Source organism: Bos indicus, chromosome 18 (genome assembly GCF_029378745.1).
Source record: "Bos indicus isolate NIAB-ARS_2022 breed Sahiwal x Tharparkar chromosome 18, NIAB-ARS_B.indTharparkar_mat_pri_1.0, whole genome shotgun sequence".
Lineage (NCBI taxonomy): Eukaryota > Metazoa > Chordata > Mammalia > Artiodactyla > Bovidae > Bos > Bos indicus.
In genome coordinates this window covers 26,378,584-26,403,536 of record NC_091777.1, presented here as the reverse complement: position 1 = coordinate 26,403,536, position 24,953 = coordinate 26,378,584, and the positions used below count along the sequence as shown (strand labels likewise).

General features: G+C 48.7%; 1 protein-coding gene across 1 annotated transcript in view; it reads left to right on the top strand.

Annotated features, from left to right (window-relative positions):
• The window catches only part of LOC109572130 (cyclic nucleotide gated channel subunit beta 1), a 47,983-nt gene extending 25,234 nt beyond the window's left edge, over positions 1-22,749 (top strand). Inside the window, exons 13-20 of the mRNA XM_070770659.1 lie at positions 1,326-1,467; positions 2,252-2,411; positions 4,834-4,931; positions 5,026-5,109; positions 8,034-8,152; positions 8,716-8,862; positions 15,873-16,089; positions 18,860-22,749. Of these exons, the coding sequence (XP_070626760.1) occupies positions 1,326-1,467; positions 2,252-2,411; positions 4,834-4,931; positions 5,026-5,109; positions 8,034-8,152; positions 8,716-8,862; positions 15,873-16,089; positions 18,860-19,261 (1,369 nt within the window). The 3' untranslated portion in view covers positions 19,262-22,749. The remainder of the gene's footprint in view (positions 1-1,325; positions 1,468-2,251; positions 2,412-4,833; positions 4,932-5,025; positions 5,110-8,033; positions 8,153-8,715; positions 8,863-15,872; positions 16,090-18,859) is intronic.
• Positions 22,750-24,953: the final 2,204 nt, after the last annotated feature.

Sequence of the window (24,953 nt, the reverse complement as noted above, 5' to 3'; positions counted from 1 at the left end):
TATGGCCATGCCCCTTCCAGAAGAAGGACCCTGGGGCTTGGCGAGATGGGTTACTTATGCAGCGAGAAAGTGTCAGGACTGGGTTTGAGCCCAGGCAGTCTGTGCCAGAGCCCATGATCTAACCACAATACTGCATAAATAGCTGGTGAGTGGAGCCCAGGGGGGGACCAGTTTGGGATCAATCTCAGACCAGATGATTGGCCAGTTGGATGATGTTCTCCATTTCCCGGCTAAGCAGGGACCCTGGCAGCATGGATGTATCAGGACACTGGGGACAGGGCAGGCTCTGGGCAGTTCCTGTGCCCTGGTAGGATGACAGAAAGTACAGGAAAGCCTGCTGAGAATGCCCTGAGTTTAGGCCCTGCTGACCTCAACCTTGCTGACCCCTTGGAGGGCACAGTCTGAAGGTCTGAACATAAGCACCTTGGTAATTAAATCCGTTTAAATAGCTATAAAGGTTTTACTTCTGTATCGATTAAGTTATTGTAAAAGCTTAAGTTTATTTTTGTAGGACTTAATGGCTAGGAATTAGAACAGTGAGGCTGCTCTGTTGGAATAATGCTAACTTACAATTATTAATAAACATGCAAACCTTTAAAACTCAAAATAGTGAGGGAGGGACTCTTGCTACTTTGTGTGATTACACAAGCTTGGGCATTTCCTATGCCTTGTACCACACAGCAGGACCCCATTGGCCACCTCCCTTCCTGATGGCTCATGCGCCTGTGTCAAGGGGTTACTGACGGTGGGTAACAGCTTAGAGAGAAGGTGACACCTGTTTTCCAGTCCCAGCCCTGGAACTTGCCAGCTGGTGACCATGGGTGTTCCCTTTCCCTTTGTGGCCCTCAGTTTCACTGTCTGGTTAGTGGACAGGAGAGGGGAGGGTCAGAAAAGGTGACCCTCGAGATATTTTCCAGTTTTAAGCTTGTTCTTGAACCTCATGATGGGAGAGCAAAGCAGAGACTGTGGACATTGAAAACATACGGAGGGAAACTGAAGGATCCCAGGCATCAGGAGCCGGAAAACCCTGGTTTATTCTCTTGCCAAGTATTCCAAGCAATCTCCTGAAGCCTCAGTTTCCACATCTGTAAATGGGGATGACAGCATGTCTCTACAGCGTCAGGGCAGAGTCATGACCAAACCACGCAGCACCTGCAGACATGCTCTGTACGCTGCAGAGGGTGCTGCTGTTGGGAGAAGGATTTTTTTCCTTTTTTTTTTTTTTTTGCACTCATGAGCTATAAAGCTTTATATTCAAGCCAGATTGCCTAGGATCCACAGGCTGAGTTTTGATGACTGAGGTCCCCTTCCTCTTCTCTCCCCAGTTACATTCGCTGTTACTACTGGGCTGTGAAGACCCTCATCACCATCGGCGGCCTGCCCGACCCCAGGACGCTCTTTGAAATTGTCTTCCAGGGTCTAAACTATTTCACGGGCGTCTTCGCTTTCTCCGTGATGATCGGACAGGTAGCTGGGCCACTAGTCTGTCCCGACCCACCTGCCTGCAGGGCCCCTCTCCCTCCCGCCGCTGCCAGGAACATCACCATCTGTGCCCCTTCCTTCCAGACCAAGCCCAGGAAAGAGCACTGGGCAGAGAGTCAGGAGCCTGGAGCTCTGGGACCTGTGAGGTGAAGGGGTGGTGATGGAGGCGTAGGTCCCGCTTCCTCACTGAAGGTTCTTCTCGTTTGAAATGTCAGTCTCTGGGGTATCTGGAGAGCTGGGGCCAGTGGCTTTCTGCAGGGGCTGAGAATTTGGGCTGTTCGCTTGGAGAGAAGCCCGTGGTGGATTCTAATGTGCTGGGCCCTGGCGTGAGGCTCACCTTGTAGCAGTGTATGAGGTGAAACCAGGGGTGCTCAGTGTTGCCTTTGAGGGGCTCTGCCCCAAGGACCAGCGCATCTGGCTCACATTTCCTCGTGCGGGTGGCCAAAGTAGCCTCTGAGGGGTCACATTGGCACCAGAATCAGCCCAGCCCAGCAAGACCAGCCCTTCTTGAGTGGCCCCAGAGACCTAAGCCCACCTGAAGGGCCAGGAGCCTCGCTCCTCCACGTCTGCCCTGAAGGCAGAACATCCTGGGTCAGCGAAACCTCTTAAGTGTGGACATGGGTTTCCCCTCTCTCCTGATCTCCTAACAGCCCTGCAAGCGTGCACCTGGACGCCTGTGTTACATTAATGTGCCCACAACCCATGTCCCTGAAGCCCGGCCCCACCCTGACCCAGTGGCCGCCCTGACCACCACCCCCCTGGCCCCCAGATGAGAGACGTAGTGGGGGCCGCCACCGCGGGACAGACCTACTACCGCAGCTGCATGGACAGCACCGTGAAGTATATGAACTTCTACAAGATCCCCAGGTCCGTGCAGAACCGGGTCAAGACCTGGTACGAATACACCTGGCACTCCCAAGGCATGCTGGGTAAGACACGCCCCTCCTGGGCCCCGCCCCTCCTGGGCCCCGCCCCTCCTGGGCCCCGCCCCTCCTGGGCCCCGCCCCTCCTGGGCCCCGCCCCTCCTGGGCCCCGCCCTTGTCCTCTGTCCTTGGGGCCCTGAGCTTGGGGGCCTCTCTTGTCCTCTGTCCTTGGGGCCCTGAGCTTGGGGGCCTCTCGGGGCTGCAGCCCCAACATGTAAGTGAGAGATGCCTGGGGAGGCCTTGGGAGGTGCCCATTCAAAGTTGGACGTGCAGTTGGAACCAGGAAAGGAAGAAGTCTGTCTCTGTCCCTCTCACTTTTCTTGCTCTCCATATACAAGAAGTTGCTAAGTCGGGTCTGACTCTTTTGTGACCCCATGGACTGTAGCCTGCCAGGTTCCTCCATCCGTGGGATTTTTCAGGCAAGAATACTGGAGTGTGTTACCATTTCCTTCTACAGGGCATCTTTCTGACCCAGGGTTCGAACCCAGGTCTCCTGCATTGCAGGCAGATTCTTTACCACTGAGCCATCAGAGAAGCCTGTATACATCAGAGAAGCATGTATACATATACATCTATACATACAATATATATTTTATAAATTAAAAAAAATTTCTTTTCAGATCATTTTCCATTATAGTTTATTACAATAATTTTATAGTTGTTTGTCATGCTTTGCTTCTGAAATTGGCTAAAACAACACATGTTCATTCACTGTGGTTCAGCTTTCTTGTCAGCGATGAGGTATGCTCAGTAATTCTTGCAAAGTGGGAGAATCTTACCCATAAATTGTTTCCAAATGTAGTGAAGTTCTTACAGATTCTGAATGGAATCCTTAAGGAAATTTGACATGCTAATTATATGTTAATTGACCTTTTCCCCCCCTGTTTCCTTTTTATCTTTGTGCTAAGTTGCTTCAGTTGTGTTGGACTGTTTGTGAACTTATGGACTACAGCCCACCAGGCTCCTCTGTCAGTGGGATTCTCCAGGCAAGGATACTGGAGTGGGTCGCCATGCCCTTCTCCAGGAGATCTTCTTGACCCAGGGATTGAACCTGCATCTTTTGTGTCTTCTGCATTGGCAGGGGAATTTCTTTACCACTAGCACCACCCGAGTTAGTAATTTTGTTTTTGTGCTTCCCAGGTGGCCCTACTATTAAAGCATCTGTCTGTATGCTTTCCACTTACATTTACAGTATTCTTGCCTGTAAAATCCCATGGACAGAGGATCCTGGTGGGCTACAGTCCACAGGGTCACAAAGAGTCAGGTACAACTGAGCACACGTACACACATGCACACAGTTTTGTTTTCAGAGCCTAGGCATCATTTGGGAAGGCTCTCAAAAGCTTGTGGACCACTGGCACAGTGCCTTAGAGTCCCCCAAGGCCCTCAGCAAAATGAAAGGGCCCCCCTTCACCTCCATGGGGTTCTGTCTGGTCTCAAAGAAGCCGTACTTGAGCCCCACAGTCTCCTGAGTGGGGGTTGTTGGCAAGTCTGTGGACAATGCACTTAATCATAGTAGTTTCCAAGGCATGTTCACTTCCACTGCCTCATTCCATCCCAGGGACAGCCTGTGAATTCAATATCATTGGCCCTTTTCACGGGGCACATGGTAAGGACCAGAGAGGGCTCTGACCTGCCCAGGGTTGCACAGACCCAGCACTTGAGCCCTAAGCTAATGTACAGTGGGCAGAGCATGGGACTGGGGCCCCAGGGTGCATCTCTGTTTCCAGTTACCAACCTTCACTCTGCCAGGCTCTCCACTGTGAGCATGGACGCCATGGTGGACAGACGTAGTGCTCTCCCAGGATAGGTTCTAAAGTCACCGGGCCTGAGTGGGGCCCTGATTCCATCCCCAAGCTGTGTGGCTGTGGGCAAGTCACTGCCCTCCTGAGCTGTCCTTTCTTTGTCTGTGAGGTGAGTTTTAGTAGTGGGCACCTCTTGGGCTGCTGGGAGAAGTTAATGAAATCATCTTGGTAAAGCACTCTGTAAAACAGTGCCTGGCACATAGTACATCCTCCAGGTACTTTAGTTCTTGCAAATGCCGTTCTTATAATGTAAGTGGAGAAGACAGATCCTCAGCAAGCAACTGCAGTAAAGGGTGTGATACATGCTATGGGACAGGGACTGATAACATAATAGCTGGGTGGGAGGATGTCAAGGGAAGGCTTCCTGGAGGAGGTAACATGAGTGCTGGGTTCTGAAGCATGAGTAGGGATTAGCCAGGAAAGCAAAGGGGGTTGTTCCCAGCAAAGGGAACGGCACGGGCAAAGGCCTGGAGGCAGAGAGCATACCCTCCCGATCAGGGGTGATTCTGAGTGGCAGAGGAATGGCACACCGGGTGCCCAGCCAGTGCAGCGTGGGCTTGGCACTGGGTGTGTGAAGGAGGGGCCTGGCCGTGCCTCTGACCCTTGCAGGGTCTCATTTGCAGATGAGTCAGAGCTGATGGTGCAGCTTCCGGACAAGATGCGGCTGGACCTCGCCATCGACGTGAACTATTCCATCGTCAGCAAAGTGGCACTCTTCCAGGTATGGCCTGCCCAGTGCCCCACTCTCAGGACTCTGGAAGGCCCCGAGCCCATGCCTTCCTCTAAATGGCTCCTTCCCCTCCTCTCGGGGCCAGGGCTGTGACCGGCAGATGATCTTTGACATGCTGAAGAGGCTGCGCTCTGTAGTCTACCTGCCCAATGATTACGTGTGCAAGAAGGTGAGTGGCCAGGGCGGCGGCAAGGCAGTCTGGGTTTCACAGCCCCTGCCCATCAGAGCTGGGCTGGAGGGGGCCCCTGGGAAGGTGATGAGGTTTGCAGATGCAGACAGAGCGGAATTGCTGGGAGGAGAGGCGGGTGGCAAGCTGACCCCAGGGCTCCCGGCTTGCTTGGCAGGAGGAGCTCCGGGCACAAGCTCAGATGCGTCTCAGCCTGGCTCCTTACTCATGGTACCACGGGGACCAGGATGAGGAACCCCACTTTACAGAAGAGGAAAGTGAGGAGCCAAAAGAGGGTCAGGGTCTTGACTGTGTACATGGAACTGCTTCCAGGGTCTTGGTCTTCCTGTCAGGAAAACGGGGCTGGACAGGGGAGGGATAGGTCAGAGGTTGCAAACTGATGGTCCTTGCCAAGGAGCCAGCCCACAATGTCTCATGGATTGTTTCCTCCCCACACACCCGGTTTAATCTAAAAATAAAGTTTTGAATTAGTCTCCAACCTGTAAAAAATGGGAAGGTTTCAGGAATTCCCTGGTGGTCCAGTGGTTAGCATGTGGTAATTCCACTGCTGTGACCCAGGTTCAGTCCTTGGTTAGGGAACTAGGATCCTGTTAGCTGTGCAGTACAGCCAAAAAAAAAAAAGGAAGGTTTCACATAAAAATCCAGATTCCTGGCTGAAAACAGAATTGGCCAGCACTGAGCCCCACTTTCCCAAATAGCAAGAGTCCTCTGGAGTGGAGAAGGGAATGGCTCTGAAGAGATGCCCATGCCCCACCACTCCCGACAGCCCTACTGGCTCCCTTCTCTCCTTTACATCACCTACCTGATCCTGGGGAACATATGGATTTGAATCCCAGGGCTAGACAGTCTCTAAGGCCCCTTCTGCTCCATTTTTTGGGATTTAAGGTGAGACTGAGGTCACTTAGTGACTGAGTGGTCAGGGTAGGGGAGCAGGAACCAGATTTTCAGAGCTGTTAATAAGGCTTAGTGTGTGTACAGAGGTGGAAATATTGCTCAAAAACCCCCTGTAAGACTCAGGAACTCCCAGCCCCAGAAGCCCTGACTCCAAGGTGTATGCTGCACAACAGCATACAGTTGGAAGCAAAGAGCTGAAGGAAGAGGGACAAGGATGCTGTAAATGGCTGAGAATTCAAAGCTGCAGCCTTCGAGGCCAAGAGAGGTTTGGGAGCAATAGAGTGATTTGTCTGACACTGGAGCCACTTCCTAGCTGTGCAGCCTTGGGGAAGCAGCTTGCCCTCTCTGAATCTGACTCTTTTCATAGGTAAAGTATGGATATTAATAGTATCTCCCTCATGGGGTGGTTGTGAGAATTAAAATATATGAGCATATGGAGTCTGGCACCATGGCTGGCAGAGTTGGTGCCATTGCTGTAGCTAGTATCCTCGTGGGTAATGTAGACTTGACTTTGGATGAGAGTGAATCAGATTGTTAGGGAGTTTGCAGAGGAAGCCGAACACTTGGTGAACATGTGTGAATGGCGCCCTCTGCTGACAGGTTTTGTTCTGTGACAATCTCACTGAGACACACCCCCTGGGCCACCCCGGGGCTGCTTAGTGAGATGAGGGTGAGTGCTTTAGACACCTCACATTTCAGCACCTTTTCAAATTGGACTCCGAAACAGGGGAAGGAGACTTTATTCTTTTTTGTTAAGAAGGCCATGCATGCGTGAGATGCCCAAGAAACATTTGTCAAATGAATCGAAAGCAAAAGCCACTTACCTGTCCTTGGTCTCTGTCTCTCCTTAAACACGCCAGGTATGACCAATAGGTAGCTGGCCAGGGTGATGGCCCCTGAGGGCATGGGGATTAGAAGGTGCTTGGCAGACTGGCTATTTCTGATTGTAGTCTGAAGCAAGTCATTCATTCATTCCTTTGGTTTAATTTGGGACTAAGACTAAATTGTATCAGTCTACTAGGGCTGCCATAACAAAGTACCACAAACACAATGGCTTGCACGACAGAAACGCATTGACTCACAGTTCTGGAGGCCAGAAGTCCAAGGTCCAAGTGTCAGTGGGGTCGGTGCCTTCTGAGAACAGTGAGCGAAGGATCTCCTGACGGTCTCCTCCCTGTGTCTCTTCACACCACCTTCCCTGTGTGCCTGACTTTGTACCCAAAGGCCCCTTTATGAGGACACCAGTCCTATTGGGTTAGGGGCTCCCCCAACTCCAGCACGACCTCATCTTCACTTAATTCTTTACACCTCTGATGACCCTTTTTCCAAATAAGGCCACATTCTGAGGAGCTGGGTGCTAGGACTGCGACATATGAATTTGCGGGGGCACTCAGTTCAACAAGTAACAGCCATGAGCTCTGGAACCAGACTGCCTGGGTTCAAATCCCGGCTCTGCCTTGCTGAACTTTGGGACCTTGGGCAGAGTTCCTACCTCGAGGGCTATCGAGGACTAAGTGGTCTCAGCCACACAAAGCACTTAGAGCAGCACCTGGCACAGAAAAGTGATAGGTAAATGCTGGCCATTCTTGTTCATGCTATCCTTCCCATGTCGGTTAGCAAATGCCTCCCAAGCACCTGGTAGGATGTGGGGGAGTCACAGGTATCAGCCGATTGTGTGATCAGTATGGGCTTTTCCGTGCCTCAGGGCCCTCCATGGTATGCACAATTGGGAATCTGTCAAATACCCCTACACCTGGGCCTCCTTATCTAGCACTTTCTGTCATACCACTAAGTCCCTACCATAATCCTGCCAATTAGGCAGGCTGGCAGGGTGGGGGTGGTCACTCTGCCCAATCCACAGATGGAGAGACTGAGGCCCCCGAGGGGAACCACATGCCAAGTCAGCTGAAGGGCTGGTCCACAGAGCTGTGCCACCAGTGTCCAGGCCCAGCCCTGCTGCTTCTGTGGTCGCCTTTGGTGATGACAGGGGGACCGCCCCTTCTCTGTTTCAGGGGGAGATAGGCCGGGAAATGTACATCATCCAGGCGGGGCAGGTGCAGGTCTTGGGTGGCCCGGATGGGAAATCCGTGCTGGTGACGCTGAAGGCTGGATCTGTGTTCGGAGAAATAAGGTCAGAGTGGGGTGAGATGAGGGCCCCGGGCAAAGGCTGGGGAAGGGGGTGTGACCAGTCGGGGGGACCACGTCCTCAAGGGCCCTTTGGTGGGTCTGAGGAAGCCACGGTGCAGGCAGCACCGGCACTTGCTGGCATGTGAGAGAGGTGGGCCTGATACCGACCAGGGTGTAGAAATTGGGGAGGCCAGAGAAGAAATCAGGCAAGGCTTTACTGGGGCCCCAGCCGCACAGGAGGGAGAAGGAACAAGCAAAAGTTTCCCTTGCTCTCTTGCTCCCTAAGGTGGGGTGGGGGGGTGAGCTGGTTACTTATATGGGCTCAAGGTAGGGGTGTGTTCAGGGGTTGGGCCAGAGGGGTGGCTAGGCTATCAAGGAGGAGACGTTTGTCCAGGTGCAAGCATTGCAGCCCTGAAGTAAAGGGCCCCAGGTCCCAGCCTGTCTCAGGCCCAGCTCTCACCCACCTGAGGCCATCATGGTGCTCCAGGCAGGGGTGAAAATGAAGATGCTGGTGTGATCAAAACCACAGCCTTGAAGGGCCTCACCTCCCTCTCATCTCTGCCCCAGCTTGCTGGCTGTAGGGGGCGGGAACCGGCGCACAGCTAACGTGGTGGCCCATGGGTTTACCAACCTCTTCATTCTGGATAAGAAGGACCTGAATGAAATTCTGGTGCATTATCCCGAGTCTCAGAAGTTGCTCCGCAAGAAGGCCAGGTACATTTTTTTTTTTAATTAAAATCCATGTAGACTTTAATATGCACTTTTCTTAAGGACTCAGACTTTCTTTTACATAACCATAGTACCTTTCTCAAAATTAGGAAATTGGAGATTGAAACAATACTGTTATTTCACCTTTAATCCATAATCTAAATTTCCTAATTGTTCCAAGAGGGTCTTTTATAGCTTTTCTTTTCTTCTCTTCCTGGATCCCCTTTGCACGACATTGCCATGTTAGTCTCCTTTGATCTGGGACCAGAGTCCCAGATCTTTATTGATCTTTAAGATCTTTATTGATCTTAACTTCTCTGAAGAGGACAGGCCAGTTATTTTGCAGAATACCCCTCCATTAAGTTTTTTGGGAAAAGATTTATTTATTTATTTATGGCTGTGCTGGGTCTTCACTGCTGCACACGTGCTTCCTCTGGTTGTGGCCAGCGGGGGCTTCTCTCTACTTGCAGTGCTCAGGCTTCTCATGGCAGTGGCTTCTCTTGTAGAGCGTGGGCTGGAGTGCTGGCTCAGGAGTTGTGGCACACAGGCTTAGTTGCTAATGGCATGTGGGCCAGGGATTGAACCCACATCCCCTGCATTGGCAGGCAGACTCTTTACCACTGAGCCACCAGGGAAGTCCCCTCCATTTAAGTTTACGTGATGTTAATGTTTTCTCATCATTATCTTCAGGCTCTGCGTTTGAGGCGGAAATTACTGAGAAGTGATGTTGTGTCCTTCTCAGTACAGCATATTGAGAGGCACGTGGCGCTGCTTTCTCACTATACTGATGATTTTTACTCTGATCACTGGTTAAATTTTCCACACATTAAAGTTACTATTTTTCTCTTTGAAATTAGTAAGTAATGAGTGAGAAGTCAAGAAGATTTAGATTTCCTGTTCCTCACCTTGCTTTCACTCACTACTTTCAGCCTCCAATGAAGGTTCCTTGCAATGATTGCCATGATGGTTGCAAATGGTGATTTTCTATCTCCATCCTGCCTTCTACATTTAACTAGTGTCCTACTATATGGAAGAACTTTCTTTTCTTTCCCATTTATTTATTTATCTATTTATAAAGATACAGATTTGCTTTATTCCATGAATATCCTGTTACAATCATGGTTTTGATGCTCCAGCTGTTCCAGACTGGCCACTGGCCACCTCTTCAGGCTGGGTATAGTGAACTTTTGTTACGGCCCTGTTATATTTTAGCGCTTTTTTGCTTACAGACATAATAAGTTGCCCTAGATTCATCTTATACTTTCCCTGCTGTGTCCCTGGATAGGGTCATTTCTCCAAGGAGGCTTGATTCCTTTTAGAGGGGAATGGTTTTCAGAAACTAAGGTCTGAATAGTCCCTGGTAGCTCAGCTGGTAAAGAGTCTGTCTGCAATGGAGGAGACCCCGGTTCAATTCCTGGGTTGGGAAGATCCCCTGGAGAAGGGAACAGCTACTCACTCCAGTATTCTGGCCTGGAGAATTCCATGGACTGAATAGTCCATGGGGTCACAAAGAGTATGACATGACTGAGTGACTTTCACTCACTCACTCATTGCTACTGGGTTGCTACTAGGCCTTCACAGTGGATAGAGCTGGGAAATATGCCCACATGTACAGCTGGAAAAGGTACCCACATGTATATTTTTGTGTATAAATGCAAATATATACATATATGTACATCATATACATAAACATCAACATTTTTTTTTGTCTGTGTCTATCTATATCTCTATTTCCATCTAACAATTTCGATCCAGTATCACAGAGTCCATTCTAATCTCCTTTTCCAGATTTGTAAATTTCTTTGTCAACACTGAGAAATTTGACTCCCTTTATCCTCATTACATTTATTCGTTTGTTCTGTCCTACAGTATAATGTAGTACCAGAATTCCTATCCCACACTATTGGAAAGAAGAAAGCCTTAAGTAGAGAGTAGTTCTTTGGCCTGAGTACCTATGATATACGTGTTGTATTCAGAGTTGTTTGGATTGATTCTCTGTTTCCTTTACTGTGATTGTTCTGTTCGTTTGAGGTACAGCTAGGTTCATATGTTTCATTTTTCATTTCATTTTAGTGTTTCCCCACTTTGATCTTGGTTGATTTTAAGTGTTTGGAATATGTAGAACATTAACATGGCAGAAGTCTACAAAACAGTACACTCAGAGTCCCAAATACCCCCACTTGTTGCCACTCACCCTCTATAGGAGCCTAATCTCATTAGTTTCTGCTTTTTTCTTCCTGTGTTTCTCTTTGCAAAAATAGGAAGATTCATGACCGTTTTGTTATTTTCCTTTCTGTCTTACACAAAGGGTAGCATACTGTAGATTCTCTTTTGCACCTCGCTTGACTTTTTTCATGTGACAATAAATCCCGGAAAACATTCTCTGAGTCTACAGACAGTCCTCGTTCCTTTTAACAACTGCAAAACATTCCTATGAATGGGCATGTAGGCTAGTTCCAATAGTTTTCAATTATAGATAGTACTGCAATGAATAAACTCATGCATGTGTATTTTGTATTGTTGGGGGATTGGTAGGTTTTTTTGTGGCTGTGCTGTGCAACTTGTGGGATCTTAGTTTCTCAGCCAGGGACTGAACCCTGCCCCCGGCAGTGAAAGCCTGAAATCCTAACCACTGGACTGCTAGGGAATCCCCTGGAATAGGCAAGAAAAGCAGTTGTTTTGCTTCCAAACCCAGAAGATCAGGTTTTAAATTGAGCAATGGATGCAGCTTGATGTGGTAGAAAACAGACTTGGGAGAGTGGTAGGATTCAAATGCTGTCTGTGTGCAGTACTGGCTGTGTGACCTCGGAAAAGGTGCTTTCCCTTCTGGTCTCAGTTTCTCCACTGGAAAACAAGAGTGATCACTTTGTTGTGGAGCCAATTAAATAAAAAGTGTCCGTGAATGCCTCCAGCAGGGGGCCCAGCACACAAGAGAGCTCAACGTATGTTAATAATAATGATTGTTCCTCTTTATCCGTTGAATTTTCTCTATAATTTTCCATGGGATAATATCTTTTTAATCCACCTATCTGGTATTTCCTCCCATAGCTTTTATCATATATTCATATTTTCCACTTCAGTCACCATGAATAAACTACACTGAGAGTGATCATGATAGAGGGGAAAAACTCACCAGTATCCATTCATACAGCACAATAATTTGTTGAGCTGATATGTTGAGGCCCTGGGGACACAGCAGAGACCAAACAAAGCTTATGTTCTAGCTGGGGAGACCAACAGTGGAGAAATGAGTGACTATGTGATATGTCACCTGGAGATAAAGGCCATAAGGAAATATAAAGCCACCTGAGGAGACAGAGGTGATGGAGGGAGCTATGTGAGATAAGTTGGTCAGGAAGAGTCATTCTGAGGACATGGGACTTAGGTGGAGACCTGCCCAGAGTGAAGGAGTGAGCTGCCTACAAGGAAAAGCATGCCAAGGGGAGGGAACAGCATGTGCGAAGGTTCAGAGGAAGCACAGACTTGGTGTTACACAGAGGCCAGCAACAAAATGAGCATAGGTTGTTATGGGGTGGGAGGAGTGGAAGGGGTGAGATTGGGTAGGACCTTGTAGGGGAAGTCTCATCTATAGCTTTAGTTTTTATTCTGGGGGAGACGGGAGCTATGCAGGGTTTTATACTGCAGAATAACTTGCTGTGACTTGAGTTTTTAATGAAATGCCTTTGGCAGCTCCCAGATGAGTGGAAGCAGTGTCAACCTTAGAGCATAATACAGACAAGGCACTGGGGTCTCCTGGGGAAGGAAGCTGCCCCGTAACTCATTTTACCTGGCTGCTCACAGAGCAGCCACTGGGCCCTTCCAATGGCTGGTCTACCTGAGCTTCCGCCAAAGAAACAGGAAATAAAAATAAAGTCAATTCACATATAAGTAGCATATTCAAATTTTGCCAAGTCTGCCTGCTTCATCCTACCCTCCTGAGGGAGAATCCACCCTCATTATTCATGGATTCTGTATGTGCAATTCACCTACTCATTAAATTTATTCATAACCCCCAAATCAATACTCAAAGGCTTATAGGGACGTGTGCCCTATTTGCAGACGTGTGCCCAGTGGCAAAAATTTGAGTCATTGAAGTGCACTTTCTAGCTAAATTGAAGAAGGTGACACTCTGCCTTCTTATTTCAGCTCAGATTGTAAACAAGTGTCTTTCTGTGGTCCACTTCGTACCATATTTTTCACATTTTTGTGAATTTTTTTGGTGATTTCACTATTAAAATGGCCCCAGGCGTAGTGCTGAAGTGAGGCCTCATGTTTCCACGTGCAGGCCTGAGTCACAGAGCCACATGTTCGTTGTAAATGAATCAACAATATTAAATAAGATATCTTTAAAAGAGACCACACACACACATAAGACAAGGTTACAAAATGATCAGTTAATGAAAATGTTGTGTTGAGAGGCTCACAGTAACCAAATCCTGTATTTTCCCAAAAGCCATTGCTCAGTAGTCACTAATTCTGTGTCTGCAGACGCTTGACAGGGCTTAACTACCGCGGATAATGAGAACTGACTTTAAGTCTGAGAACGGGCACCAGGTTCCCCCTCCCCTTCCCTTCCTGCCCCCTGCAAGAGGAGCATGGCTCAGAAAAGCCATACTTAGCGCTGCCATCCCATCCCTCCACCAGGCTTAGGTGTGGGTTTGGGGGTCCCACAGAGGCCTCGCTCCTGGCTGTGCCTACAGTGTGCTGGCCAGAGGCAACCAGAGGAAGGAGGAGGGGCTGGTGGGCCATGCCACACAGAGGGGGCAGTGACATGGCTCTTCAGAGGCTGCTTCTCTGGACAGGCAAGCTTCAGGAGAGAGGCAGGGGGTCACAGATGAACTCTGCCCACCCAAGGAGAGATGGGGCTGAGAACCACAGGGCCTGGGGATGTCTGAGTTGGTGAGAGCCCCGCGTGGGATTCTGTCCAAGCTGCCCACTTTACAGATGGGGGACCCAAGGCCACAAAGATGTGAGATGCTCCCCTCTCTGACTCGGCCACTCCAAGAAACGAGGCAACAGGGTCTCACACATGCTGCTGTCTCCAGGGGTGAATTATACAGTAATTATAGAGAAATGCGTGTCAGCTGAAAATGAGGATAAATTTCCTTAATCTGGAAACGTCCCAGAAGTTAGCTCAATGTTTCAAAACAGAGACAGCCATTAGCAATCAGCAAAGGTCCCGTAGCTGCTGCCTCCATGTCATTTGAGTACCACGCTGAGCCTTCCCACGGACCGCCGTGCTGTGAATTATGGACTCAGATAACACAGGTGGCAATGCCAGGCCTGGAAGAGACCCCTCAAGATTATTGTGTTTGCGGCCTCCCGGGGGAGCCCCAGCTAGACAATGCAAGTCTCGGGCAATTAATATCAATATGCACTATTTAAATCCATTGCATCTGATTAGATAAGCAGCTAGTAATGGCCTCATTTTTAAACAAACAAGTTTTGCTGGAACCCTGATGAATGAATTTGCCAATTAGTCGCCTAGGCCCGCTGGACTGCAGGCGAAACTCATTTGTTCTTGAGCCAAACCACTCACCACATATCAGCAGCATGAACAATTCCTTAGAAAAGGCCAGAGCTCTCTTTGATGGAACATTCTTTCCTTATTTAGAGAAGCAGAGTGGTATATTGCATTGAGATCTGGGTTGTAATTCTGTCTCTGCCACCTCTTGCAACCTTGGGCATGTCACTCATTTCATACTGAACCTCAGTTTCCCCAGTTCTTTTAGGTATAATAATCCCTCTGGCCAGCACACTGCAGGCACAGCCAGAAGCAAGGCCTCTGTGGGATCCCCAAACTCACACCTACCCTGTGGAGTATTGTCAGCATCCAAGAAGATAATAAATGTGATATTCCTTTGTAATCATTAAGACATGGGGTACTGGGGTCAAAGGCATGGGTTTGAGTTCCAACTCTGCTACTTCCCAGCTGTGTGGCCTTGGGAAAATTACTCACTCTCTCTGGGCTTCCATATCTTCATTTGAAATGAGGGAGACTAATAGGACCTTCCTGCGAGGATTAGTGTGAGGATTATTCTGATAAAGAACAGAGAGCGGGTCAGTTATCTATTGTTACCACAAATGGAGTGGCTTAAAACCACGCATATTGATTATCTCAGAGTTTCTAGGGGTCAGAAGTCTGGGGACAGTTTAGGTGCGTCCAGTACAAGGCAGTCATCAAGATGGGGGCCAGAGCTGGGTCTTATCTCAAGTCTCAACTGGGGAAGAATCTTCTTCCAGGGTCCCACAGTTGTTGATTGAATTCCGTTCCTCGTGGCTGTGGGACTGGGGGCAGCTTCTAGTGAGTCATTGGCCAGTGGCCGCCCTCAGGTTTAGGCCTCCCCCAACATGACTGCTTACTTCATCAAAGCCAGCAGGGGAAGAGTCTTCTTGCAGGACAGAGGCCACAATCCGATGTGACCTACGTTCACAAAAACGACATTTGACCTATGTTCACAAAAACATCTGGTTGTATTCCGTTGGTTGAAACCAAGTCACATGTCCCACCACACTCAAAGGAAGGGGGTCACACAGAGGTGTGAACACCAGGAAGGGGGATCACAGGGATCACCAGAGAATCCCTGCCTGTTAAGGTCTGAGCACACAGCCTGACACATATAGACACTCAGTGTTGATGATGGTAAAATGACAATAAAGCCAAAGGAGAAGCAAGAAGCTCGGGCTCTTCTTCCTCTGGGCATCCTATTTCCGATTCCTTATATTAAAGTATCCTGCATCATTTCCTGTGTACCCTCAGAAAAGTCACTCAACCCCTCTGAGCCTCATCTATTAAGTACAGGCAGTAAGACCCCACATCATTATGATTGTTCTGATCGTTCAGTGAGATGTGATGTCCCAAGCATCACTGCGCTGGGCTCAGAAAAGGACTTCAAAACTGTCAGCCAACCCAGCCTGCATCACACAACTCAACTAAAGGGCTCTGTCCGAATGAGTGAGGCTTCGTTCTCTCCCAGAGCTTGCCGGTGATGTTAGCGGATGCTGCTTTCTTTCAGGCGAATGCTGAGAAATAACAACAAGCCCAAGGAGAAGAGCGTGCTTATTCTCCCTCCACGGGCAGGCACCCCCAAGCTCTTCAATGCCGCCCTGGCCGCAGCAGGAAAGATGGGTGCCAAGGGAGGCAGAGGTGGCAGGCTTGCCCTCCTCAGGGCTCGACTCAAGGAGCTGGCTGCGCTGGAGGCGGCCGCCAGACAGCAGCAGTTGCTGGAACAGGTAATGCAGTTGGAGACCCAGCCATCTGGGCCATTTTAACCACGTGCCAGGGAAAAGGCCTCAGGACCCAGGCGTTCCATTGTAGGACTATTTTTCCTTCTTTGTATCCGTCTGGATTCGTTTGGTTGCAAGTGACAGAAAGGCAACTGACAGTGCAAGCTCGAATCAGCTTGAGAAAACGGGGAGTTTACTGGAGCGGGTCATTGAAAGGTTCAGGCAAACCTGGATCTACACGTTCAAATGATGCCAACAGGATGAGATCTGCCATTCTGTCACCTCTGCTTCCCTGGCGGGAGGCTCCATTCCCAGGCAGGGCCCCAGGGGCTTGAGATGACACCCCCTAAGGTTACATCCTCCTGGCTGAGCAGCTGCCACAGAAAGTACCTCTTTCCCAGCAGTCCCAACAAGGAGTCCCAGGGTTCATAGTCATTGGACAGAATTGAGTGTAATCATGTCAATTCCTGATGTGTGGAGCACCAATGTGGTGCTCTCTGGGGAGGACCGGCTCATGTGCCCACCCCTGGACTGACAGTGGGGAGGGGTTGGGGTGAGGAGTGTTCCCCCAGATGGAAGTTCGGGTGCTGCTGCAGAGGTAGGAGCAGTGGGTGTGGGCAGGGAATGTCCCTCCCCAGACAGTGATGGTCTCATATCTAATGTTGTGTCTGTGACAATTTAAAAGATTTGAAACAGGCATGGTGCCAACAGTCCCCACCCCCTAAGTCTAAAGGGAATTTTTAAATTAGTTCTGGGACTTTTTTCTGTGACTAATGCCAAGAATGCCAATTAGAATGATTGCACTAATTATGGTTGTTCATAACTGTCCTTTAGGAAGGCTGCTGGAAAGGGGCGGGGGATGGGGTTAGGCAGAAGCTCAGTGTCGGGGATGGGGGGCGCGGATGGCAGTCTACATGACAGAATTCAAAGGAGCCTGGTGAACTCAGTCTCAATCCAGGCTGGTGTCAGAGTCCAGGAGACCTGTTCAGAGGTCCTTTGACAGCAGGAGTCAGGGAATGACACCCAAATCACCCAGGGTTCCAAGACATTCTCCAGATTCATCCACCAATGGCCCCAGACTGAGAAGAGATGTGACTGTCTGGCTCACAAACTGTTAAGGGCAGGGCCAAGCTGGTTTTTAAAGCTGGGCTCCTATGTGCTGGCTCGTGTGTGGAGTGAGTGAACGTGAGCTCCGACAGTGTTCTCAGCACAGTGAAAGGTTTTATCTGAAACAGGTTAGCAATTTGTTGCTTCTAAGTGTTAGCTCTTCACCCAGGCAGCTTGAAGATGTGCATTAAATTTGCATGCGTGTGCTCATGAAAGACAGTTTTAGAACAACCAGGGCAAAAGGGTGGAGTGCAAGGAACTCTAAAACAGCAGCCTAAATACACAGGTCCAAACCCTGTCTCTGTCACCCTGTGTCCTGGGGAAGCTCCTCCAGGACATTCTGGGACCCAGATTTCTCCTGGCTGTCACATGGGGTGGCAGAGATGGAGCAGGATACTTCCTTGGATACTTGTATAAAAGCATGTTAAACAAGGTGAAACATTTGGTCAACCTTCCCATGATCCTTCTGGCTCCATTCACAGCAGGATCTCACAAGGGGCCCCACTAGGCATCCTGCCCTGGAAGTATGTTGTCAGAGTTTGGGGGTGGTGAGGTGAAACAGGCACATCAAAACATGCAGAAACACCAAGACAGGGAGCTGCAGGTCCCAGAACTGCCTTAGTATCTAGGAGCTTCTTGGATAACCTCACCTTTACCCAATTCCCTTCCTGCAGTACCCTCTCACTTGAGTACTCTTCAGGGGGTCTCTAGTCCCCATAAGCACACTGACTGCTCTCATGTGAAACTCCCTAAGAACCATCGGGCCTTCTCCTCTGGGGGCTGTTCCCTCCCCAGCTTCCTCCCACTCAAAGATGGGGTCAGACAGCAGGAGGGGCCGTGGTATCCACAAAGGCTTGGATTTTCACTCACTTCCCTAATTACACCCATAGGAACCTGGGTCCCTTAGAACCCCGCAGGCTGGAGACTGGAGATAGCCACCAAGTCCACAAACACAGGGGCTCAGTTCAGCCTAACGCCAGTGGTACCCAGCCCATTCTTCCCTGGGGGTCTCAACCTTAGAGACCTTTCGAGAAATGTGCAGATCACAACTGCTTCTGCTCTCAGCAGCTTTTACCTTATATTTATTTATCTCTCTTTCTCTCTCTCTCTCTTTTTTTTTTTTGACTGCACCTTCTGGTTTGTGGGATCTTAGTTCCTTGACCAGAAATTGAACTCAGCCCTGGCAGGGGAAGTGCAGAGTCTTGACTACTGGACCACCAGGGAATTCTCAGTCTTTACCTTATTTGCTTAGAGTTTTTCTCATACTCCAGCGAACACACATCCAGGCTAACTGGGCAGGGCAGGCCGTCTAAGCTTTGCAAAGGCCTTGGTGGTGGTCCCTCCTGGTCACAGCCTCTCTCTCCTCCCTCAACAGTTCAGTGCGGGGCTCTGCCCTTCATTCCGCATCCTCACTCCAGCTTCCAGCCCTATAGCTCCAGACACCTAAAATATCCCAAAGACCTTCACCAAACCCTGCCCAGACTTTGAATCCTTAAACTTCCCCACGATATATGTTTCTACCAAATACCTGATGCATCTCATCAACATTACAGCTGTTAGAGTTAACCTGCGGAGTGCCATGGTCTTCTCAGGGGTCCGAGGATGAGGAAAGTGTCCGAGACCCCTTCAAGACCCCTCTGCCTCACTAGTCACTCTTTCTGGATTCCAGGCCAAGAGCTCGGAAGACGCCGCCGTGGGACAGGAGGGATCGGCCGCCCCAGAACAGCCTCCGGCTCCAGAGCCGCCGGCCCCAGAGCCCCCGGCCCCAGAGGCCCCCGCCCCAGAACCGACGGCCCCAGAGCCCCTGGCCCCAGAGGCCCCCGCCCCAGAGGCCCCGGCCCCAAGCTCTCCACCACCTGCCTCCCAGGAGAGGCCGGAGGGAGACGAGGAGGCCGCGGCGCGGCCAGAGGAGCACTCGGTGCGGATCCACGTGACCCTGGGTCCGGATCCCAGCGAACAGATCCTGTTGGTGGAGATCCCTGAGAAGCAGGAGGAGAAGGAGAAAAAGGAGGAGGAGACAGAGGAAAAGGAGGAAGGGGAGGAGGCGAGGAAGGAGAAAGAGGAGGAGTAAGGCGGCAGTTAGTGCACTACCCGCTCCCCCAGCCCCCGCAGGTGCCCGCTCCCCACCACCCGGCACCCCACCTCGAGCCCCCGCCCCCTCCTTCCCCCTGCACTCCGCACCCTCCGCTCCCCAAAGGCCAAGACGCTGGTCCGCGATAGTGGCCTCAAGTGCTCGGCCGGTGGTCCTGATCTGACATCAGTTTCTCCATCTCGCGGGGCTGGTCTTGAAATTAACAAACTTCATAGTGTCTGTGCTGGGTGAGTTCCCACCGTCACTAGAGAACCCTGCCTCCTCTGCACCTGTAATTATATTTAAGAACAAAATACGTTTCTGTAGGGCTTCAATACATGGGAAGCCTTGTTGGAGAAACAAAGAGCTGTTGAAAGTTTGGATTTTCCCCTCAGGAATTTGTCTTCCCCTCATTTCAAGAAGAGAAAACATTTCTGGCAGAAGTGGGAGACAGCTATGCTGTTCTTTTGACGAAGTGGAGATAGCACACGCATCCGACCCGTGGTCTGGTGCTGTCTCTCTACTGGGCAGTCACATTAGGAACGCAGTGCTCCAGAGCACAGTTAGTACTTCCGCAGACATTATCCCATTGTGCCCAGCGATGCTGTTTCCTTAGAATAGATATAATGGAAATGGTTTACTGGCAAGAGGCTGTGAGCATTTCTGAGCATCCACTCTGCCAGTTACCTAATCCTCTTCATCAGGGATTAACTCATTACTTGTTTTTGACACCCTTGCTGTAGAGATGATGATGTGTGCTAAGTCACTTCAGTCGTGTCCAACTCTTTTCGACCCCATGGACCACAGCCTGCCAGGTTTCTCTGTGGGATTCTCCAGGCAAGAATACTGGAGTGGGTTACCATGCCCTCCTCCCAGGGATCGTCTTTCCAACCCAGAGATCAAACCCAAGTCGCTTATCTCTCCTGCATTGGCACATAAGTTCTTTACCACTAGCGCCACCTGGGAAGCCCTAAGAGATAATGGTAGCAATTTCCACTAAGCCTAGAAGGTGGGGTCTCATGACTAACAACCACTGAAATTTCTGAGCTTTCTCCAGAACAAGTCATGTTGCTTTTATAATGAAAACACGAAAAAGAGTCACTCAGTCAAATGAATATTTATTGAGAGGATTATATTTGCATACCAAATGGCTCTTTGTGGGGTGTGGGTGATTAAAAACAAAAACTAGTATCGGGCCATTTGTTTCTATCAGCAACAATGAATAAAAAGACCTGGCATTCCAAAAGGTCCTGCCCATTTCATATAAAATTACAGAAACCAGGTGAACTACAGAAAGGGGCCTTTGAAGGCTGGCAAAGTTGTGTTCTTAATCCATCCAAATGAAAGCACAGCATTCACTTCCCTGTGAAGAGTAAACAATATGGGAATTCCCAGACTGGCCTAAGTATTGCTAAATCCCAGGGTAACAAACAGATTCCCCTAGTCCCTGTCGTATCATGTGATCGTAGTAATCTTTCTATTGAATATAGCAATGAGCAGTGTTATTAACTGACCTTTCAAAAAACTTCTATTTATTTTTAAAGGTAATAACCTATTTACTAAGTCACTTCAGTCGTGTCCAACTCTCTGTGACCCTATGGACTGTAGCCCACCAAGCTTCTCTTTTCATGGGATTCTCCAGGCAAGAATACTGGAGTGGATTGCCATGCCTTCCTCCAGGGGATTTTCCCAACCCAGGGATCAAACCCCTGTCTCATTATGTTTCCCGCATTGGCAGGCAGGTTCTTTACCACTAGCGCCACCTGGGAAGCCAATAACATATTTACATGTGTACAAAGGATAGTCATTAAAAATTCTCCCTCCCACCCCAGATTCCCAACCTCCTTGGTCCCCTTCCTGGAAGCAACCATGATTATCAGTTTCTTGTTTATTCTTTCAGAGATATTTTTAAGCTTGCACGAGGAAATATGTAAATTCACTCTGATTTCCTTCCTTCCCTCCCTGCTGCTGCTGCTAAGTTGCTTCAGTCGTGTCCGACTCTATGCGACCCCATAGAAGGCAGCCCGCCAGGCTCGTCCCTGGGATTCTCCAGGCAAGAACACTGGAGTGGGTTGCCATCTCCTTCTCCAATGCATGAAAGTGAAAAGTGAAAGTGAAGTCGCTCAGTTGTGTCCGACTCTTAGCGACCCCATGGACTGCAGCCTACCAGTCTCCTCTGTCCATGGGATTTTCCAGGCAAGAGTACTGAAGTGGGGTGCCATTGCCTTCTCCGCCTTCCCTCCCTACCCACCTCCAAATGGTAACATACTAGAGCTGCTGCTATTTTTCACTTGATATATTTTGGAGATTGTTTCCTATCAGAACATAAAGGGCTTGCTTATTTTTTCTGGACTGCAACCTAGCCCATTGTATGGATGTACCATAACGCTTAGGGGCTTCCTCTGTGACTCAGCAGTCAAGAATCTGCCTGAAATGCAGGAGAGACGCAGGTTTGATCCCTGGATTGGGAAGTTCCCCTGGAGGAGGGCATGGCAACCCACTCCAATATTCTTGCCTGGAGAATCCCATGGACTGAAGAGCCTGGCGGGCTACAATCCGTGGGGTTGCAAAGAGTCGGACACGACTGAAGAGACAGAGAACAAGTACACGCACCGTAACACTTCACCTCTCTCCCATTGATGGCCATTTGCATTGTTTCCAGTCATAAGCTATTAAAAATAATGCTGCAGTTAAAAATACTGTACAGATACCATTTCACTGGTAAATACTTTTTAAATAGGAGAAGTCTGGAGGCTTGGGCTAATTTTTTTCTTTACCATCCCCATTCCTCTGTATCATATTTGGACTATATGTTCTACGACCCAAGCATAGAGAGTGCTTCCATCTTTACCAAGTATTTCAGATCTATCAATCAGCTTATTGCCTTTCAGTAGATGGCAAAAAGTTTCAAAGTCACCTTCACTGTTATCTTCTACTTACTAAGGAATCTTTGTTATATAAATGTACTTATTCTTTTAGATATCAACCCTTGAGTATATACTGCTTATTATATAAAGCGAGAGATTTTTGAGGTTTCCAAGAATTGTCCTGGAAAGAAAATTGATTTTGAAATGAGATCAGCAGTGTCTTAATTTCACTGAGAAATCTCATAAAACTTGATACTTTCACCAACTTTGGATATTAGATAAATTGAATTTGAGGCTGATTCTATTCTCCAAATAGAATGAGATGGGCTGATGGCCAAGATATAGATGATAAGATCAGGAATACTGTTATTCTGCAGCTGAAACAGGACTTTTACTTATATGTGTTGTCTTTACTAATTTAAAATGTTTCAACATTTCCTGCATTTTGGTAGAAAATGAACATCAATTTTTTTTTTTAACCATGTAAATATTTTAAATAAGATGAAAACCAAGAAGCTGTTTGCAGTTTCATTATCCCAATGTATTCGGCTCCCTGGAATATTTTCATTCATTTTCTTAGTAAACATGAATACTGTGTTTGCACTCTGGCTTTTATCCTATTATTATGCATTTTAATTAAAAGTATTTAGACAAATGTTCCTGGCTTGTGGATTCGTTTCAGAAAGTGACCAAGTATGACAGACACTTTTATGAGAAAAATGAAGTTTAAAAAAAAAAAATGAAGTTTATTTTTCAGCTCAGTCTCCCTAGTTGATCTCCTGTGGACATCCTTGGGGCTATAATCTATCCTGTATTTCTGTTGCTGGACTGATATCCCTTATGAAACTGCCCCTAGTAGTTGGAGTCCCTCAAAAACAGCCCTTTTATGTCCAGTCTTACACAGCCCACTCCTTACAATTTCTCCAACCTTATTAGATGTGTTCTAATGCTGACAAATATATGGGGAAACAGTGGCTGACTTTATTTTTCTGGGCTCCAAAATCACTGCAGATAGTGATTGCAGCCATGAAATTGAAAGAGGCTTGCTCTTTGGAAGGAAAGTTATGACCAACATAGACAGCATATTAAAAAGCAGAGACATTACTTTGCTAACAAAGGTTCGTCTAGTCAAGGCTGTGGTTTTTCCAGTAGTCATGTATGGATGTGAGAGTTGGACTATACAGAAAGCTGAGCACAGAAGAATTGAGGCTTTTGAACTGTGGTGTTGGAGAAGACTCTTGAGAGTCCCTTGGACTGCAAGGAGAGCCAACCAGTCCATTCTAAAGGAGATCAGTCCTGGGTGTTCATTGGAGGGACTGATGTTGAAGCTGAAACTCCAATACTTTGGGCAGCTGATGTGAAGAGCTGACTCATTTGAAAAGACCCTGATGCTGGGAGGGATTGGGGGCAGGAGAAGGGGATGACAGAGGACGAGATGGTTGGATGGCATCACCAACTGAATGGACATGGGTTTGGGTGGACTCTGGGAGTTGGTGATGGACAGGGAGGCCTGGCATGCTGCGGTTCATGGGGTCGCAAAGAGTCGGACACAACTGAGCGACTGAGCTGAACTGAATGCTGACACTTCAGAGAGCTGACACACATGAATTCTAGATTCACACTGCCTAGCTTCTAATCCCAGCTTGACCGTGTACCTCTGTGAGCCCTGGTGACCTCATGGAGATAATACATTGCGCTGCACAGGGCCACTGAGACGATCAAATAATAAACTGGCATGGTCAAGTCTGCATGGGCACAAGAAATAAAGCCGATGTGCCATCCCCCCTTGCCCAGCCACAGTTGGAATAGATCAGAAGCCCCCTCAGAACTCTGTATTGTCTGAATTCTTCCACTGCCCGTGGTTATTACACATGCAGAAGGGGTGTGATCACCTCTTTCTTTGCTCTTTAATAGTTTGTACAACAGCCTGGATATATGTGAATTATAACAATGTCAACCACAGCTTCCCCCGCCATCCCTGAATGTCTTTAATCCAATCTCATACAAAAAGCAGACCCAACCAAGGCTGATTCTCTTGGGATGGTCACTCCATTCTGGGCACCCTTCATGGGCAGCCTTCATGGGTACATGACCCATGCGGTCACACATGGACCTGTGCTTGTCAGCATATTTAAATTCTTAATAATTTGTAAACAAGAGGGCTCACACTTTTATTTGTACTGAGCTCCACAAATTACATAGGCTGCCTGCTATCTGAAAAGACCTGTGAGGAGGGAGATGGAGCTGTGTCTCTTCTGTACTCAGCTTCCTGCTTCTTCTTCCTGCTTCCCCTTCAAAAGCTTACCTTTCAATCATGTTTCCTGACTCAAGCAGGATGACCCAGGCTAGGCCCATTGACTCTTAGCCGGGAATCTGAATTTTGAGGGCTATTGCCCCATCCTCCTTGCTAGCAGAACCCTGATTTAGTTTTGGGCAGCAACATGTCCAGCCTCAGGGGATGAAGCCCCCCGTGTAAGCCAATCACTGCTCTTCAGACACTTTATGCCAGACATTCACTCTCTCAGCCTCCCCTGCAGCTGGAGGTGCTCATTGGAGCCAAACCTAACCAACGAATATACAGGGAAGGATGATGGGCAGGCGCCCTAATAAAGGAACCCCACCCTGTGCTTTGGTCCCTCTTTCTTCCTTGCAATGCTGATCAGTTCAGTTCAGTTCAGAATATTCTGAAAGAGATGGGAATACCAGACCACCTGACCTGCCTCTTGAGAAATCTGTATGCAGGTCAGGAAGCAACAGTCAGAACTGGGCATGGAACAACAGACTGGTTCCAAATAGGAAAGAGATGGGAATACCAGACCACCTGA